The 19,905-nt window shown below is 42.3% G+C and overlaps 2 protein-coding genes across 2 annotated transcripts; both read right to left on the bottom strand.

The window, feature by feature from the left end:
- Window positions 1-10,387: 10,387 nt before the first annotated feature.
- Window positions 10,388-11,362, bottom strand: LOC119765393. Its single transcript, XM_038249163.1, has 2 exons — window positions 10,847-11,362; window positions 10,388-10,781 (listed from the first exon to the last, which is right to left on the bottom strand). Exons 1-2 carry the CDS (start codon window positions 10,970-10,972, stop codon window positions 10,428-10,430), a joined length of 480 nt encoding a protein of 159 aa, XP_038105091.1. The 5' UTR covers window positions 10,973-11,362; the 3' UTR covers window positions 10,388-10,427.
- Window positions 11,363-14,059: 2,697 nt separating this feature from the next.
- LOC6038503 lies at window positions 14,060-15,876 on the bottom strand. The gene is made up of 2 exons (XM_038266962.1): window positions 14,945-15,876; window positions 14,060-14,883 (listed from the first exon to the last, which is right to left on the bottom strand). Exons 1-2 carry the CDS (start codon window positions 15,779-15,781, stop codon window positions 14,224-14,226), a joined length of 1,497 nt encoding a protein of 498 aa, XP_038122890.1. The 5' UTR covers window positions 15,782-15,876; the 3' UTR covers window positions 14,060-14,223.
- Between the last annotated feature and the right edge of the window lie 4,029 nt (window positions 15,877-19,905).

Genomic DNA, 19,905 nt, shown 5'->3' with positions numbered 1-19,905 from the left:
CACTCTGTAGAGACTGGGTCTTCCCGCGCCTCGAAAGCTCTCACCAGCGAAGGTCTATCGCGCTCTCACGTTCACTATTAGTCTCTTTGATTTTCGATTTTCCGCTCTTTCACTCGGTGTCGCATCTCATCGCGGGTTTGGATCTCCTGGAGTGAGTTTTGGCTGTGGAACTACAGCATCCTAAGAGCGATTCTTTGGAGTTCGATGATTGATTTGTTATAATTTGAAAAAAAAAAAAAAACATTCGCTTTAGAATGAACCATTCCTCAGAAATATTTATTGTTGTTGTTTTAACAAAAAAACTTAAATTTTTGAATTTAATTTTCTTTTTCGTACATTTAAATCTTCAGATCAAATCATTATATTCAAATCTTCAAACCTTATAAGAAAGAAGGGAAAATTTTGTGAATAGACAACTCGACTTTTTTAGATGTCAGTAAACGATAAAGTTTCGACAAGGTATGATAGATTTGTATAGAGCCTCAAATTTTCCACGTTTACAAAATACCGGGAAACGGGAAATGTTCAACAAAATTCTCGGAAAATCCCTAGATTTAATCATAGAGCTTGTAAAAAAACTTAAACTTCAAGAAATTGGACAAATTGCCACTGTGAAAAATTTGAGTGGATCTAAAGTATCAGCTATTCGATTATTATTTAGACAACAGATTTGGTCATAGGATAGCAACATTACTTGATCAAAATAACGATTCAAGAAACAAATTAATGGCATAGAGCTTGTAAAAAAACTATAATAACTTCATTATTGAATTTTGGCAGATTTTATCAAATTTTCAAAGTAATTTTTTGACCTTACACAGTTTAAGGAAAAAAAAACGATGGCCGAAATCATGGAGAATTGATCTCATCCATTTACAGGCAATTGAAGTATCTGTTTGCAAAAACGTGAATAACGCAAAAATCCCAATGAATTAAATATTAGAGTATACCGTAATCTAGGGCGGATCGGGACTTCAGTCTGAATAGGGACAGCAGTTTTTAGAGCACTTAATGCTCTTAAATTTGGAAATGGATGTACACTCAAACCCCGATGGTTTGACACCAACTGTTGTCAATCGAACGCGGTCGCTTTTTAGTTTGACACCCCTTTTACACGGAGTTCACACACACTACCAAACGTTTGTTTTGGTAGTGTGCGTGAGCGCCGTGTAAAAAGTGACTGTTCGTCACTTTTTAGTTTGACTTTGACCAACCAACGGTGAACAAACTTAAAAAAGTGTCAAACGAAAGAGTGACCATTCACCGGGGGTTGAGTGTTATCACTCTTTGGAATGTTTTGTTATGTTCTCAATCGGTTAAAATAATCAATGTTTTAATTAAAAACTGTCCAACGTTTCGACGAATATTAATTGAAAGAATAAAAAACATTTTTTTAAACACACTCCAACTTTTCAAAGAAAAGCTCCCTCTTGTTTTACACGTTCCCACTCGCTCCCACGTGTTCTCTCTTTTTTCCCTCTCTTGCAATCGGTTGGTGGTTCCGTGACTCCTCGTGTGTTGTTGGCGTGGTGATTTGGTTTCCGCGGAGATTTTTGTTTCCGTTGCCATTCTGTTTTTGCCCGGGTTGACTGTTTTTGTTGTTGACGCTTTCTTTCTTATCTTTCTCCGAGTTTTTTTTTTTGCTACGAGTCGCGAGAAACCGGCTGATGTGCGAGCTTTTGAGGTCTTGGATTTGGTTTTTTGTAGGTGCTACTGTTTTATAGTCACCAAAGTTTAAATTGATTTAGAACTAGAATATTGAAGAAGCTTTATTAAATTCAGTTTGTTTTTGCTTTACTTAAACTAGGCCACAACATTTCAAAGAAACGATATTTGAAAGTTTCTTTGCTCAAATGACATGTGGTTGGTCACTTTTTCGTTTGACACTTTTTTAGTTTGTACCCCGTTGGTTGGTCAAAGTCAAACTAAAAAGTGACGAACTGTCACTTTTTACACGGCCCTCACGCACACTATCAAAACAAACGTTTGGTAGTGTGTGTGAACTCCGTGTAAAAGGGGTGTCAAACTAAAAAGTGACCCCGTTCGTTTGACAACGGTTGGTGGGTCTCGTGGCGCAGGGGTAGCGGCTTCGGCTGCCGATCCCGATGATGCTATGAGACGCGGGTTCAATTCCCGCCTTATCCACTGAGCTTCTATCGGATGGTGAAGTAAAACGTCGGTCCCGGTTTCTCCTGTCTCGTCAGAGGCGCTGGAGCAGAAATCCCACGTTAGAGGAAGGCCATGCCCCGGGGGGCGTAGTGCCAATAGTTTCGTTTTTCGTGGTGTCAAACCATCGGGGTTTGAGTGTATTAAATTGTAAAAAAAGTGGAGAATGTTTTTTCTTTCACAGGTGAATTCAAATAAATGTTTGTGCCCGAATAGAGTCTGAGTCAAGAAGGGTATCTTAAACTAGTTATGTTGGGGACGAGGGGCGCGACATTGGCCTTAATGAATTAATTTTAGCAGTTAATATATTAAGGAATTAAATACCTCACGTCATTTGACATCTGACAGCGCCACACCTGCATTCTAAACATTGGTTTTGTTTGTTTCTCTTTCGCGCGCTCAACTGTCAAGTTTGTTTGGATTCCGTGAAGCGTTGGAAAAAAGTGGTGATGGATAAAGTGAAATTTACGGAGAATGCAGAAAAGATGTGATCCGCTGGTAGAGTAGATGCTGCCGGAGGAAGAGATTATTTTGCATTCATCATTTGCATCATTATTTTGCTTCCAGAACGATGGCTTTGCTGAGGGGAACGGAGAATTATTCTTTAAGCATGAACCCAACCTGTTCCGCGCTCGGATCGCACACAATCTACGCCAAAATCCCGTGTCCCCGCTGGACGATGCCCATCAGCCGGCTGCTGACCGAGATGACCGGCCTAGATTCGAGCGAGTGCCAGCCGCACTGCTGGCCTCCCGGTATCTGGTCACACAGCAAACGAATAACGGTTCCGCTAAAAAAGGACCTGGACGGTCCCATTGAACCGGTTGTGATAAAGGCGGCGGTGAAACGACCGGAAATGAACGACGTTTGCCAGTGGATGATGACGGCGGGCCGGATGGGCGGGCGGTGCCCTTTCAGAAGAACCTGGACAGGCAGCAGCTGATGCAGACGTGTTGCTTAATGGGAATGGGTGGACGCAGCAGCAGCGAAGCAAGAGGCAGAACAATTTGGACGAGGAACGGCTCCAGATGGACGAAGCGGAGATTTTTTCTTTAAGCATGAACCCCACATGGCAGAGTTGTTGCGGATGATTACGGTGGAACCTATGCTGAGGATTCTGAACCGGGCATGGTGAAGTACCTGACAAAATGGCGATGAGCAGCTGGAGAACAAAACGGTGCTGCTTCCCGAAGGATTGAAAGGGCAAACCGAAGTTTCTTCTCAATATTGTTTCTTAGGACTAGACAAAATCAAAATAAAGCGGAATAATATTCTTTAGTGTTGTGTGGATATTACGTTGCGTGGTGAAAATGCATTTTTATTAGCACAAATAAAAATAAGATTTGGTTGTTGTTTTTTTGTGTTCGCTTTTTATTACCCAAATAATTTTACCGAAAACTCTGCTCTCGCAGGCATTTTCCGTCCTAACCACTTCTCTGGAACCAAGTCTGGAACAGTTACGTAATTTTACATCGTTACATAATTCGCCACAATTGGCTCTTGGTCCTGGCCCATCCTCATATTCCGGGTCTTCCGGTCACAAAACGTACGTCCGCTGGATCGTCTTCGATGGCTTCTTCGTTGATGTTCAGGTGCAGGCGCTCTTCCAAGACGAAATCCATGAAATCGGTGCTGTAAATGTTGGGAAGGCAGGGTTGGAGGCCAGTTTGCACTCGAAAACAGACACGGCGATTTGTCGAAGCCCCGTGAATTCATTTGCGATCATCCAATGGGGACGAGTCAGCTTATTTTCCAGAGTTAATCATGTCGATGGAAATGATGTAGGACGTTGTCTGCCTGGATCCGGTTGACCACGTTCAGGAGGCAGGTTAGGATCTGGAACGCCACAGTTCCAAGTGAACTGGCATTATTGTACTTTCCGATGCAGTAAAAGCGATGTACATCTGGCAGGAGTTCAACCAGTTGGCTTGTTGGAGCAGATTCCTGGCGAGCAATGCCCTTTTGTTTGGTTAACGCAAATACGCAATCAAAACAAAACAAAATTTGACCAAACACAACAACAAATATCCCGCGCAATGTCAAGCTGCCAAATCAATGTGGTGTGAAAAGAGGTGGCGTTGTTTTGGTCGTAAACAAAAGTTAATTTTGCCTTAATTTGTTAATTTTGACCGTTAATTAATTAAATTATTTAATTTCTTACTATTGTCCCGCCCCTCGGTTGGGGATTTAATTCCTGTTCACAAAATATTGGCAATTCCCTAATTGAAAACTAAATAATGTTAAAACTCTTTGTTAACACTCTTGGTCTAATAGTCAATTGGTATTTATTTTTAAAATTAAAACTAAATTCGGTGGCATTATGATTTTCTTTGAGGACCTAACATCATTGTATCTCAAGGTTAGGCTAGGTCTCATTTTCTAGCAAAACCTAGTTGAACTTTCTAGGTTAACACAATGTGATCAGCATCGGCTTGCTTTCTTCTTCTTGAAAAAGCTTAATCTTGATAAACACCTGAAAACCGTGCCATGATTTTTTTTCCGACGATCTTTAAGTTTCTATTTTTAAACTTTTGGAACCGGTGTGATGCTTCAGTGCTATTTTTGGTCCATTCCAATTGTGCTTTTGTGAGTTTTTTTTTATTCTTTTCACTTTCCACACAAGGTTCAAAATAGATCCCCGGTTGTTGCACCAAAGCCGCTCGACCAAAACAGAGACCCAAAAAAGCTATCCAGGTTTTTAAGCGAAGATGGCGTTCGAATTGTAAACGTCCGAAATGTCAAAATCGCTCAGTCGCACCAACTTTAGAAAAAAATGTGGCTGTTATGCCTTGACACACTTTTTTCGGAATATTGGTACCACTATGTGACTGTGACATTTCGGGCGTTCACAATTCGAACGCCATCTTCGTTAAAAATCTGGAGTTCCCTCTGAATTGTGTAAATCTTAAGTTCAAGCAATAACGGTTGAGCCCTTTTGCCACAGCCAGCCGGCGATTTGTGGTTTTTCGGGCTCCACGCCCGCCATGTGCCATGAAGCATAGCAAATGTTAGCTGTGTGTGTGTGTGTGTGTGTGTGTGTGTGTGTGTGTGTGTGTGTGTGTGTGTGTGTGTGTGTGTGTGTGTGTGTGTGTGTGTGTGTGTGTGTGTACACAAGCTCGTCATACTTGTTATCTTGTTGCTTTTTGCACTTTCTCTCAAGCTCCCGTTTCTTGCGCTGGGTTTATTGGGAAGAATTTTCAATTATAAAAAGTAATTCTGTAAGATTTATTAAAAAAAATTGCTATGCTTTTCATGTTATTACTTTCTACAAAGTTTATTTTTATTGTGGAAACTGTTGCAACAAGTATTGTCCGTTTCTCTCAAAGTACACGCCGTGCGGCATTTCAGAATGTGCCGTACTGCCCACCATTGAAAAAACGGCTAATATCCACTTTTGGCAAAAACGAGATAATAGCACCAGATGGTAGAGGATGTTCCAACGCATCTTCTGGAACTTGAATTTTACTGAAATAGTATTTAGACTTGGCTGCCGATGCGAAAAACCAAACGGCTAATATAGAACAGACTCAGACCAACAAAATGTGTACATCCATTTCCAAATTTATAACCTTTAAGTGCTCTTACAACTACTGTCTATATTCAGACTGTAGTCCCGATTCACCCCACATGACGGTATGCGATTTGACAGCGCGCATTTGCCGAAAGTGCAGGGCGTCGTTTCGAGGCTGATATGCCGCGAGTCTTTTTCGGGAATACGCGCAAATAACATGTCTGGAGCAACATTTGAATTGGGGCGGTACGACATTGCTCTTACGGCTTTTCATTACATGCGCATAAATGGGACGAAAGGCCGTAAGGGAGCTAACTTTTATTATGTGTTGCAATGTAGAACTCCCGACAATAAACACATAATTTGCCACAATAAATTTAACAGACTAAAATACGAAACTATTTGGCACGACCAGAGTGCACTGGCGTTGTGCTCTGGTCGACGAACGACAATAGAATGTCGAACACAACAAATGAAGACGACGACAAGCTCCTCACTGCGTGCGGAGAGCATCGATCAGAGTTGGCTGTGCCAACACAATGAGCCACCGTCAACGTCCACGTCGTCGTCAGGGTGGTCCTCCCAACACCTCCCCCCTTTATGTGAATGTGTTGTCGTATCTCGTTTGGCCCTTCTGGTTCAGAAACAGGTACGAGACAGAGCTGAAGCTTGCTGAGGAGTAGCACTTGGTGGATGTTGAAGTGGAACTCGCAGGACCTCCCTAGGTTGATGATCTGGACTCGAATTTGGACGAAAGCTTGAGCTGCTGCTGGCGGACGTCACCGAGAATCCAGAACGGTGAATGTGTGTGCCGGCTGCCTGCTGAACTTGAAGAAGTGTTGATTGGCAGTGGTGCTGTGCAGTACTCGGCGAACCCGACTTGGTTGGCACTCGACCAGGGTTCCAGGGCCAAATACCGTAGCGAACGAGGATGTTGTCTGAAGATTAGCGCAACTCCGAGCCTTGATGACGTCACGCCGGTTGAGCTGGCCATCCTGCTTGGAGCATGCTGACGATCGAAGTTGGCCACTAAGCATTTCTGCTGGTGCTACGAGGTGTACTTCGAAACGAACGTTGAACAATAGCCAGTGTGCTGATTGTTTACGGAGTCCCTCTTCCCCCGTTGAATTTGAGTGCTTGATCGGATGATTTACACTCGGCGAGCTCGGTGAACTGCGACTCGCAGTGGCCGGACCTGGTGTGACAGGCCAACCGGATTGCGCGTACTGGGTGTTTGGGTTGAGTACGGGACCTGGGCCGGGTTGCGTGCTTTCCTCGACGAGCGACGTACCGGATCGGTGTGACGATGTCCGCTGATCGTACTCTCCAGTGCGCTGACCATCAACCAAGATGTCATCCCCGTGACGCAAATCGTCGATGATACCGTCGTTCTTGCTGCCCACCAACTGCTGGAACCCCCTGGAGCAGACGTGACGCCCGGGGTGCGTTTGATGGTGACGAAGGACAGTTGGGTTGGGGCGATGACTGGCAGGTTGATGTGATCCGCCATTTTGTTGTTGTTCACCGGTGAAGATGGCGGATGCCGACAGAACTGAACGATGTTCTGCTGATGAGGTGCCGGCGTGTGGAGGTCGCGTGCAGTCCAGGTTCCCGCGGAATGCTCTTTCCGGCGGCAGGTGATCGTGCTCCTGGTGGCTGAACCGAACTGGTTGAAATGCTTCCTCCTGATTGACACACGCGCGGGGAGCGCGAAATTGTCGCACATAAATGCGATCAATTTGCTCCGTTCTCGTCGCCACTGTTGCAATGTAGAACTCCCGACAATAAACACATAATTTGCCACAATAAATATACATTTATTTACACGGACAGAACTACATTTAACAGACTAAAATACGAAACTATTTGGCACGACCAGAGTGCACTGGCGTTGTGCTCTGGTCGACGAACGACAATAGAATGTCGAACACAACAAATGAAGACGACGACAAAGCTCCTCACTGCGTGCGGAGAGCATCGATCAGAGTTGGCTGTGCCAACACAATGAGCCACCGTCAACGTCCACGTCGTCGTCAGGGTGGTCCTCCCAACATTATGTAACGCAGTTGGGGAGGAGGGGGGGGGGGTCGGAGGCCGCTTTACGCTCCATACATTTTTTTTTTAAATTTGTAAGGAAATTTTGTTACGAGGGGGGGAAGGGAGTCAAAAATCCGATTTTTTGCGTTACGTAATAAAAGAACGCACCCTGAGAGCAATGTCATACGCCCCTTTCAAATGTGCTCCAGATATTCAAAAGAAAACAAATTATAAGTACCTCAACAAAAACTAGTTCATTTCAGCGATCTCAAATTTGTGATCAAAAATCAAACAAACCCATCTCAAATTTGAGATCGCATTTTGCTTGAACGAACTTAAAAATTGAGTTCCCCCAGTAAGCGTGCATACCATCGTCTGAAATGTCAACGCTGATGGAAAGAATAGAATTTATTAACTGCGGCACGCGCACAGGGTGACACATTCTGAAAGAGATTTATAGAATTTAATTTGTAATTTAATGTTGTATTAGGTTTTACAGCGTGACGTCACCAGCGCACACGCACACACATTTTTGCTGAGACACACGTGCAAAAAATGTAAACAGTGCGGCCAAGCTGTCAAATTTCTAACCTAAAAATTGAGTCAGCGTAAAACCTAATTGGATACGATAGCCTGTTAGTATAAACTGTGCATCAGGTCAAGGATTTAAACATAACGACGAAATATTTACTTAATTCAGATTTCAGAATAAAAAAGCAATAAAACTTTTCAAAAACAGAAATTTCAATTTGACACTGTTTACCGGATTAGCCGAGCACCGACGGGGGGAACGCGGGAACGCGAGAAGCAGGGACAGATCCGACTTTGACTTAGTCGGAGAATAAAAAACCGCGCGAGTAACAACTAAACGTAAATTTATTGTTGCGAAGTTGGCTTAAAAACGTTACTTAATCCACCTTAAGGTGGTTGGTGTCTTCCTCACATTCATAAAGTCAATAAATTCAGTAAAAATAGCAACATTCCCTCTTAACATGTTTAACAAATCAACTTTATTACTCATCGCTTTTGATAGGGTTTGCAGACCTTCAATATTTCTGGCACATCGGCAAGGTCTGATAAAAATCGATTCAACGATATTTCGCATGGAAGATTCAGACAATATTTCTATCCCAATATCCGGCCTCCAAAAAGTGTATAAATAACACAACAGTACTGATAACTTCATTTGAAAGGTCTTTCGATTATCTAACTAACGATAGGTCGCATGATGGACCCGGAAATCATTTTTATAGAAATATCTGAAATCTGGCCTCCAAAAAGTGTATAAATAACACTTAAGTGCTGATAACTTTTGATAGGGTTGTCAGATCTTCGATGTTTTAGGCTCATTTGAATGGTCTTTCGATTATTTAACTAACGATGGGTCGCATGATGGACCCGGAAATCATTTTTATTGAAATATCTGACATCCGGTCTAATAACTTTTGATAGGGTTGTCAGATCTTCAATGTTTTGGGCTCATTGGAAAGGTCTTTTTAATATCTTTCTGAAAATGTATAACATGATAGGTTTTCTAGCAAAGACCACCCTTTTTACAATCTTCTGTACATACGCCAAAATCGTTTTTTAGTATAACTTTTGAAGTACTTAACTAAACTTGCTGATTTAAAAAAGAAACCTATGGGACCCCAAGACGGCCTCAAAAAAGTGTATAAATAACACTTAAGTGCTCATAACTTTTGTTGGGGTTGTTAGATCTTCAATCTTTTGAACGCGTTGGAAAGGTCAAATACGTTTCAAACAATATAGGGGAACAGCTTCTAATTCCAGCGTGCCTCTAATGTTGGCAGGTAAGAACTTTGCATTCAAATAAAGGCAATTAAAAGCGTTTTCAACTGAAATCGAGTAATAAATAGCTCAATGAGAAGTGAGCAAGCAAGTTTCTATCAAAAGTTTTGCAATATTAGTTGTTTAAATAGTGAAAATCAGCAAGTTGGATGGAATTAGGAGCGAGTGCTTAACCTGCCAAACATACGAGAATATCTTACAAATACCACCCTTTTTACATTCTACCGAAGTTTAGCTAAAATTGTCTTTTACCCTAACTTTTAAAGTACTTTTCTAAACTTTATTAACTATGGTCTTGTGGGACCCCAAGACGGATCGAATGAGACCAGACGGTCGTATTTATCTAACTCGGTCAACCTCGTTGGATAAATGTTCGACTCGTGCTGAAAAAATCTGCTTTTTGCAACTTGTTGCATAAACTGCCTTCCTTCCCAAAATTATATATATTATTATTAAAATGTTCTTTTTTTCAACTTTTGTCAAACATTACTGGAGTTTTATTTTTATTTTTGAAAGGTCCAATAAACCAAATTTCCAGTTTTTGTTTTTTGAGTGTTTTTGAAACCACCTTGAGTCAGGTATATTTAAAACACCCAAAAAGCAAAAACTGAAAATTTGGTTTATTGGACCTTTCCAGATTAGTTCCTGCCCGCCACTCCTTCATAAAAATCAGATCTGACCCGCAGGGCCAAAAGGTTGGGCATTTCTGCTTTAACGTGTTTGCCAAAAATAAATCATTTTCTGATACTTTCTTAGCAATCTTTCATGTTTTCATATGAATCACAAAAGTTCTGATCAGTTATTAAAATATTTGAAATACATTTATTTTTAAAGATGGATGGAGATGGATTTTTTTTTTGCAGTTTGTCGATTATTCATTTGTGTTTTTCTTGTTGTTTCAATCTCAGCTGCTCTTAAAAAAATACATGTGCCACCGTCTTGGAATTGGTTGTGGCTCAGTTTCATCCTCTTGGTCTTGAAGAACAGCGTTCCGATTTCGCTCACAGAGAATCACCACCACACGCTCTTTGGTTCGTTCAGGCAGAATCTGGCCTCGTGCCGCAGGAGGCACTGTAGACTTTAATCGGGTTGTACTCGCAGCTGATAAAATCAATACGCCGTTCTTCCCTGGATCTTCTTTACTCACCTCTCCAGCTCGTCCCGTAAGTGCTGATGGCCAGCGCACAACCGGCGCGTTCGGCGATAAAGCCGTCGTTGTCCAAGGTAGGCCGAACGAGATCGGCAAGCTGGTTTGATTCTGGGTGACGAGAAAAAAAAAACGATTATTCTAGGGAATCAAACACCCACGAACAACCAACTCACCACTTTATGCTCCAGGCAGTGTACCTGGCCGCTGACCGACCACGTCCACCGTCCCCACTTGTCCTCGTGCCGGGCCGGATAACTTCCGCTTGCTGGGACGACGCCCTCGGCGACGGGTCGCATCATTGGCCGTTGAATTCCTCATGCGCTGCCATGGTGGTCGCCTCTTGCAGTTCTTTCGAAGCCTTGTACGCGGCCGAATCTTCTTGCGGCTCGCCCACACCTGCTCATCCAGAAAGGGTGAGGGCCTGTGTCCGATTGCTAAGCGAGAAGGTTTCTTATGGAAGTAAAACGTTACTTTTGACAAATACCAGCGAGTCCACACCGATGGCGTTGACGGGATACCGGAGCGCAATCGCCCAGTGACGGTACACTTGGGTGTGTCGGTTCTAACGGGGGCAGAATTCTGCGCCAACGAGACGCCGCTTGGTCACGAGGACGTTCTGCACATATTTTCACACTTTGATGATATTTTACACACCTTGAAGTAAAATTTCTTTAATCATAATATTTTCAGTAGGCCTCGAAGATCTGCTCGCCGGGCGCAATCTGTCGCTACGATGGCAACTCTGTCCCAGGGCAGCCCCACCGGCATCACGTTGGCACTGCAGCCATGGTTGATCATACTGGCCAGCGGGTACGCCCCGAGAACCGCAAGCTGGTTCCAACCGTTAGCGCACGATGGTGATTGTTGTCCAGTTGAACATGAACGGATGAAGACCTTTGCGGTTGATGTGTTCGCCAAGGGCGTCCAGGTCGTCGTTGAACGCAGTGACTGCGGTGAATCCATGCGGCCAATCTCGTCTAGGGTGTAAAGGCCTCGCAGGACGGGACATTCGAAACGATGTTACCTCTGTTGAGCGAGTTTGGCACATTCCGGCGAACAGAACATGACTTCAACACAGTCAGGACACGGAAGTAGTTTCAGCGTACAAAACTTGAGACAGTGGTGGCATTGGCGGTACTGATGGTCAAGATCGGCCACCACAACGTACGGATCGTCGCTCAGTAAAGTTTCCCCAAAGTCAAAGTTCTGCTTGGCCACGAGGTGCCTTCCGTAGACATCGCAAATCTCACGTTCAATCCCCGCTGCAACGTTCGGAATGATCGGATTCGCCGCATGACTCAGCGTGGCCTATCCCTCATTACCTTGCTGCTGTCCCTCGTCGCGTCCCAGAGAGGCGAGCGGCCGTTGCCGGTGTGGGTTGCTACGTGGTTGCCACTTAAGTCTGGGTAGATTTTGTGCAGCACGGAGGCCCACTTTTTGTTGAACGCTTGTAGATGGTCCGGCGGCGGTGAACACAGCATTTTTGGCTGAAGGTGGTTCAAAATTTGTTTGGTTTAAAAAAAATTTGTTTTTTTAAAATGAATACTTAACTTACTGATATCACAGATATACCTAAGTAAATATCTGTGCTGATATTTACTATTTTCAAAAGATTCAGAAAAGCGCGAGAACACGTTTTGTGAATGGTACCGCTGTGAACAAATCTTTGACTGGTGTACGAATTCAAGTAAAACAATGTAAATGGGTGGCATTCGTAAGAAAAGCCGTCCTGTTAAATATTTCTAGAAAGGTACTGAAAAGACCTTTCTAACTAAACTAAAACATTAAAGGTCTGACCACAAAGTTATAAACACATTTATTATACACTTTTTTAAAGCCGAATCTCAGATATTTTGATGAAAATGATGTCCTTATCAATCACACGCAAAATCTGGATAACACAGATCTGTGTAAAAAAATTACACAGCTTGAAGATCAGTTCTAGCTTTCAAAATCTGTGTAGTTTCCTGACACAGTTCTGTGTAAAATATTACACAGATTTTTGAACTAACAGATTTCTTCTAAATCTGTGTAAAATAGAGTTGGCGTCACTGTCGTTCATTTCCCGCACTTCTGCTGAGCTGAGAAGGTTGAAAAATTTTCGGTCGTCTTTTTCATAGATTTTTTTTGCGATTTTTAACTGAGTTTTTATGGTTTTATCATGATTGTAGATTTCTTAGTAGAAAACTTAGTTTTACAACAAATTTCACCAGATTAAGTATAAACTAATTCCATAACCTAACTTTCTTTGTTCGTTTAGCATATCTTCGCGAGTACAGTAAAAGAGTGAACCAAACTTCCAACTCCTCCGGCAAGAACACCAAGCTTTGAGCTTTTGAGATTTCCTAGCCATCGTCGCTACAGGTTCGGACCAGAAAGCCCTCCAGCAAGGAAGCGCCAGCAGAAATAGTAACCTGATTCGTGATCTTCCGCCGATTCGCTGCCCCGGTCCCCGCGACCAAGAAAGGATTCGCTGCTCCGGTTCCCGCGGCCAAGGAAGGATTCGCTGCCTCGGTTCCCGCGACCAAGGAAGGCCAGCTTTTGCGGTAGGTTTCTTTTGATAAACTTTGTTAGATTAAATCTAATTCTTATTTTTTTTAGATCGCTCGTGCACTACCCAACTTCTTCGAACGTCTCGGCCAGATTCGGACCAAAAAGTCCTCCGGCAATGAAGCGCCAGCCGAAACAACAACCTGATTCGGGATCTTCCGGTGATTCGCTGCCCCGGTTTCCGCGACCAAGAAAGGATTCGCTGCTCCGGTTCCCGCGGCCAAGGAAGGATTTGCTGCCTCAAGATTGAATTAAAAAGGTTCATTGTTTTTGTTTATTTCCGTTTTTCCATCCGTTTTATGAAAGAAAACAGGTTTGCAGGGGAAAAATCGGGGTGGAATTTTACCCAGATCTGTGTAAAATTTTACACAGATCGCTGGCTTAAAATATATATTTTTAACCATTTCTGTGTTATATTTTACCCAGATCTGTGAAAAATTTTACTCAGATCTGTGTAAAATTTTACACAGATTGCTTTTATAAAATTACACAGATTTGACAGACAACGGCTGAACACAGATCTGTGTACAAGGCTTTTACACAGATTCTGTGTATTCCAGGTTTTGGGCAATCTGTGTCAAATTTTACACAGATCTGTGTTATCTGAATTTTGCGTGCATGCAACTCATCGTTAGATGTGTAATCAAAAGACCTTTCCAACGAGTGCAACAGGATGAAAATCTGACAACCCTATCAAGAGTTAACTAATGTGGGGAAGGCGCCATCCACCTTAAGGTGGATTAAGCAGTGTTTTGATTTCAATCATGGCTGGAGTAAGAAAACGTGTAAAAAGAAATCCTATTAAATTTCAATCGTAGTTTATTGCGTGTATTACCTTTAACACATAAATGAGCCACTTTTCCTGCGTTTAGATAACTGGAATGGACAAACTTTTATATATGAGAAACAGAGTCATTGCATTGTCAAAAATATCATAAGAAGCTGGTTTCACGAATTAAGAAAAAAAAAAGATGAAAAATGGTCGGATAAATATGCTATTTCAAATGTTGAAAAACGATGACACCCTCGGAACCGAAAACCGAACCCGCAAGTTGCGCGTCCTCTGCAAGATCTCAATCACGTGCATCGAGCACTCTGTCTCGATCAGCCGCAGTTCCTCGAGCGAATGGGCGTACTGGATGATGCACATGCCGCCAATGTCCGTTACGCCAACCTGATTCAGCTCCAGTTTCCAGAGCCCGGTGGCCCGTCGACAGAGCACTTCGACAACCTGGTCGTCGACGTGGTCCATGCGGGACAAACGCACCTGCTCAAGCCGTGGGCTGCCGTTGAAGATAAACAGCAGTACCTTTCGATCGACGTTGCAATAGTGCAGGGCGAGATTTCGCAGGTTGGGGAACGTCGTTGGGGCGATGATCCGATTCTCAAAGCGACAGTCTTCGAGTTGGATGTGCTCGAGGAGCGTACATTGCTGCAGATAGTAGAGGAAGTGTACGAGATGAACGGACCGCAAGTGCAGCTCCTTGAGCCGCGGATGGAACAATACGTCGTGAATCGGATCGTTTCCCAGGTTGTTCCCGTGCACCTTCAGAAACTCGAGCTGCTGGAAACTGTTGAGATACTGCAAGTTCATAATACACACTGGATGGAGCTCCAACACTCGGATCTTTGGCGTTAGCTCGGCAATCCGTTTCAATCGCTGTAAAGAGGAAATTGTCATTCAGTTTCTCTTTCATCGCTAATTCCTACAGCCAACTAACCCACGAAAAATCCACGTACAAAATCAACTCCTCGATATCGGGCTGAGCTTGGATCAACCGTTTCCAGTCCTTTTCGTCGAACGGATCGGAAACGTCCATCGAGACCCGCTTCAAGCGCAGTCCCTGCAGTATGCACATATCCGCCACCAAATTCTCCGGAGGGTGTTGTTCAATGGGGTAGGCCTTTAGATCGTTCTCTCGACGCTTCACCTTCACCTGAAACTTTTCCAGCGTAGTTTCAAATCGCCGCATAACTTTTTGGAGAATCTCCATCCCGACCAGCATCCGCATCGCAAAGTCCTTCACCCGAGGGCACATCACCGTCAACACCTCAATGACATCTTCTACGCTAAACGCTTCACAATAGACCCTTATCATCCAAAGCTTCTCCACATGTTCCAGCCGGAAGTCCGGCGCCACGGGCCTGCTCCCCTCGAACGACATAACGTCCAGCTCCAAACACTTCAAATTCGGCGTCACTCGCAGCATCGCCACGAACACCTCGAACCGAACGGTGCACGCGGTCATCGTGAGCACCGTTAACTTCCGGCCGAAAGCTGGCCACCACCCGTCGACGCCTTCGATGCCCCAGCAAACAAACGCAAACGACGATACCGGAACAAGCGGCGGAGGCTGGAAATTCTGGCCCATCCAATAGCTGCCCTTGCCATTGCCTCGCTTCAGCCGGAGAGCGAGTCGTGTCGCCAGGGCCCGGTAACTGCTCACGACACACCGCCAGCGGTGACAAACGAGCCGCACCTGGCGCAGCGCGTTCCCGGACAGGAATTTGAAAATGTTCGCCAGCAGTTCCGGCGGAAGCGAAGCGATGCGGTCCATGATTTGACCGGCGGAGATTTCGACGGGGGTTTTTTTCACGGAACACGCGCGGAGGAAAAAACGGTCCGATTCGCGTCGACTTGCGAGTGATTTTGAGCGGGCTTTTCTGAAGTTTGAAACGTACACTCAACGAGAAAACTGGACTGATTTCATGAGAACAACATTTTGCACGCTGAAGACAACTTAAACGATTATAATATATTTATTACGCAAAGTCGCAAACAGTCAAACTAAAAAGTGACGAACTGTTACAACTCGGTTTGGTCCGGGTTCCTCCGGGGATGTCCCGCGTTGAACAAGGGGATGATGAAACGAGAGGAATCGAAAACGCGATCAAAACTTAAAGTAGAAGAATAAGGCTTTTAACTGCTTATTTAATTGTCGGTGTACAGGCCGCCGCACTGTTCAATCATTTTCTGGCGTACAATCCAGGTTTTTAAGAGAAGATGGCGTTCGAATGGCGAACATCCAAAATGTCAAAATCGCGCAGTAGCACCAACATTAGAAAACAAATGTGGCTGTCATGCCATGGCACACTTTTTTCGCAATATTGGTACCACTGCGTGATTTTGACATTTCGGACGTTCACCATTCAAACGAATCGGCCGACCGGGCAACAGACTTCTGTGTAATCTTTACATAAGCGTCTGGTGGAAAATCGGTTGTTTTTTACCGGGTTCTTACACTCTCACTTTTAATTTCTCGATTATCGAGAAACTAAAAGTGCAACATGGGGAGCGTTCTTTTATTACGTAACGCGAAAAATCGGACTTTTAGACCCCCTCCCCCCCCTCGTAACAAAATTTCCAAACAAATTTTAAAAATTTTGTATGGAGCGTAACACGGCCTCCGACCCCCTCCCCCTACTGCGTTACGTAATAAAAGAACGCTCTCATGGAATTAAACTTTCTGTCAAGCTTCTGTGAAGTTTAACATGACAGTTGCGAAAGTTTAACTCCACCCAAGTAACATTTTAGGCTTTTTTTTTTTAATTTATATTTATTGAAATTTCTTTTCCATGTACATTCATTCAGTTAAAATATTATTGAGTGTCCAATCACAAACGATGACTTTTCACCTCAATTTTAAATACTAGCAACTTTCATTTATTCATGAAATATTGTTGCTTTCGCTATTCAGTGATTTTAAATGTAGGCGGTCCTACATGTACAAAAGAGAAAAGGGATACCTTAAAACTAACTTATAAACTATATAAAGAGCGGATCAATGCAGCTGAAGACTGCAATGATTTTTGTCGAAATGCATCAATTATCTTATTGGACATAACATCCAAAGTGTCAACTTCGGCTAATTGATGAAGTTCACTGGTGCTGAACCAGGAGGAAGTTTCAGAATCATTTTCAGAATTTTGTTCTGAATCCTCTGAAGTTTTCTTCCTGGTTAAGCAACAGCTTGTCCAGATCGGCACAGCATAAAGCATGGCAGGTCTGAAAATTTGTTTATAAATTAACAGTTTATTCTTGAGACAAAGTCTAGAATTCCTGTTTATAAGTGGATACAAACATTTAATATATTTGTTACATTTAACCTGGATACTTTCAATGTGATCCTTGTAAGTAAGGTTTTTGTCAAAAGCAAGTCCAAGATATTTCACTTGATCCTCCCACTTTAAATTTACCTCATTCATCTTTATAATGTGATGACTTTTTGGTTTAAGAAAATCAGCCCTTGGTTTGTGAGGGAAAATAATAAGTTGAGTTTTTGCAGCATTTGGAGTAATTTTCCATTCTTTCAAATAAGAATTGAAAATATCCAAGCTTTTTTGTAATCTTCTTGTGATGACACGAAGGCTTCTGCCTTTGGCGGAGATGCTTGTGTCATCAGCAAAAAGTGATTTCTGACATCCAATCAGGCAAGTCAGAAGTAAAAATATTGTATAAAATTGGACCCAAAATGCTTCCTTGAGGGACGCCAGCACGTACAGGTAGTTGATCAGATTTGCTATTCTGATAACATACCTGCAGAGTACGATCCGTCAAATAATTTTGAATAATTTTCACGATATAAATCGGAAAATTAAACCTTTTCAATTTCGCAATCAAACCTTTATGCCAAACACTGTCAAATGCTTTTTCTATGTCTAGAAGAGCAGCGCCAGTAGAATAGCCCTCAGATTTGTTGCTTCGAATTAAATTTGAAACTCTCAACAACTGATGAGTAGTTGAATGCCCAAGGCGAAATCCAAACTGCTCATCAGCGAAAATTGAATTTTCATTAATGTGCGTCATCATTCTATTAAGAATTATTCTTTCGAATAATTTACTAATAGATGAAAGCAAACTAATGGGCCGATAGCTTGAGGCTTCAGCAGGATTTTATCCGGTTTCAAAATCGGAATTACTTTGGCATTTTTCCAACTACTGGGAAAATATGCCAAATCAAAACATTTGTTGAAAATTTTGACCAAGCTACTTAAAGTTGCTTCTGGTAATTTTTAATTAAAATGTAAAAATGCCATCCTCACCAGGGGCTTTCATATTTTTAAATTTTTGATAATAGATTTTATTTCATTCAGATCCGTATTAAAAACTTCATCTGATGAAAATTCTTGTTCAACAATATTCTGAAATTCTATTGAAATTTGATTTTCAATAGGACTCAAAACATTCAAGTTGAAATTATGAGCACTCTCAAACTGCTGAGCAAGTTTTGAGCTTTTTCCCCATTAGTTAATAGAATATTATCACCATCTTTTAAAGAAGGGATGGGTTTTGAGGTTTCTTAAGAACCTTTGAAAGTTTCCAAAAGGTTTGGAATAAGGTTTAATTTGTTCGACATCTCTTGCGAACTTTTCATTTCGCAGGAGAGTGAATCTGTGGTCAATAACCTTTTGCAAATCTTTTGAATTCGCTTCAGTGCAGGATCACGAGAACGTTGATACTGTCTTCGGCGAACATTTTCAGACGAATCAGAAGCTGAAGATCGTCATCAATAATGGGAGAATCAAATTTGACTTGGACTTTAGGAATAGCAATATTCCTAGCATCCAAAATTGCATTAGTTAAAGATTCCAAGGCTGAATCAATATCAGCTTTGGTTTCTAAAACAAAATCATGATTTAAATTATTCTCAATATGATGCTGATACCTGTCCCAATTAGCTTTGTGGTAATTAAACACAGAACTATTGGGTCTGGTAACTGCTTCATGAGAAAGTGAAAAAGTTACTGGAAGATGATCAGAATCAAAATCAGCATGAGTCACTAAAGGACCACAATACTGACTTTGATTTGTCAACACCAAATCAATTGTTGATGGATTTCTAACAGAAGAAAAGCAAGTTGGCCCATTCGGGTATAAAACCGAATAAAGACCAGAAGTGCAATCTCTGAACAGAATTTTACCATTGGAATTTACTTTTGAATTATTCCAAGATTGGTGTTTGGCATTAAAATCACCGATGATCAAAAATCGAGATCTATGCCGAGTAAGTTTATTCAAATCCCCTTTGAAATAATTTTTATTTTCCCCAGTGCATTGGAAAGGCAAATATGCAGCTGCAATCATAATTTTCCCAAAAGAAGTTTCAAGTTCAATGCCCAAACTTTCAATAACTTTTAACTTAAAGTCACGTAACGTGCTATAAGTCATACTACGGTGGATAACTATTGCAACTCCACCGCCATTTCGATTCATTCGGTTATTAGTTATAACTTTATAATCTGGATCACTTTTCAAATAAGTGCCAGTTTTTAAAAATGTTTCGGTTATAACAGCAACATGCACGTTATGAACTCGTAAAAGTTGAAAAATTCATTTTCTTTCGCTTTTAAAGAGCGAGCATTAAAATTCATAATATTGATGGAATTACTTAGATCCATGATTAAACTTCAGGGTAAGAACAACATCATTCGCAAATTTTAATCCAATCTGGATAGCTTCCATCATGGATGTAGCATTACTCATTGTTTGAATCAAACCAAACAGTGAGTTTTGCAAAAGTCATTTTTCAAACGTAACATCGCCGAGATCAGAAGATCCCAAAGCGTTGCCAGCAGAAAAATTTTCAAATGAGATTTGAGGTACCTGCCCAATTTCAGAAAGATTGGTAGAGGATTTAAAATTCGTGGATGAACCCGAAACGACGTTAGCATAAGAAATGCC

This window comes from Culex quinquefasciatus, chromosome 1 (genome assembly GCF_015732765.1).
Source record: "Culex quinquefasciatus strain JHB chromosome 1, VPISU_Cqui_1.0_pri_paternal, whole genome shotgun sequence".
In the NCBI taxonomy this organism is placed as follows: Eukaryota; Metazoa; Arthropoda; class Insecta; order Diptera; family Culicidae; genus Culex; species Culex quinquefasciatus.
This window is presented reverse-complemented; position numbering and strand designations above follow the sequence as displayed.

What these genes read in the sequence shown, in the direction of transcription:
- LOC6038503 (XM_038266962.1), bottom strand. Translation starts at nt 15,781, where the DNA reads ATGGACCGCATCGCTTCGCTTCCGCCGGAACTGCTGGCGAACATTTTC. An exon ending in TGTACGTGGATTTTTCGTGG is followed by an intron (nt 14,884 to 14,944) that starts GTTAGTTGGCTG and finishes TCCTCTTTACAG; the next exon opens with CGATTGAAACGGATTGCCGA.
- LOC119765393 (XM_038249163.1), bottom strand. Translation starts at nt 10,972, where the DNA reads ATGATGCGACCCGTCGCCGAGGGCGTCGTCCCAGCAAGCGGAAGTTAT. An exon ending in ACTGCCTGGAGCATAAAGTG is followed by an intron (nt 10,782 to 10,846) that starts GTGAGTTGGTTG and finishes CTCGTCACCCAG; the next exon opens with AATCAAACCAGCTTGCCGAT.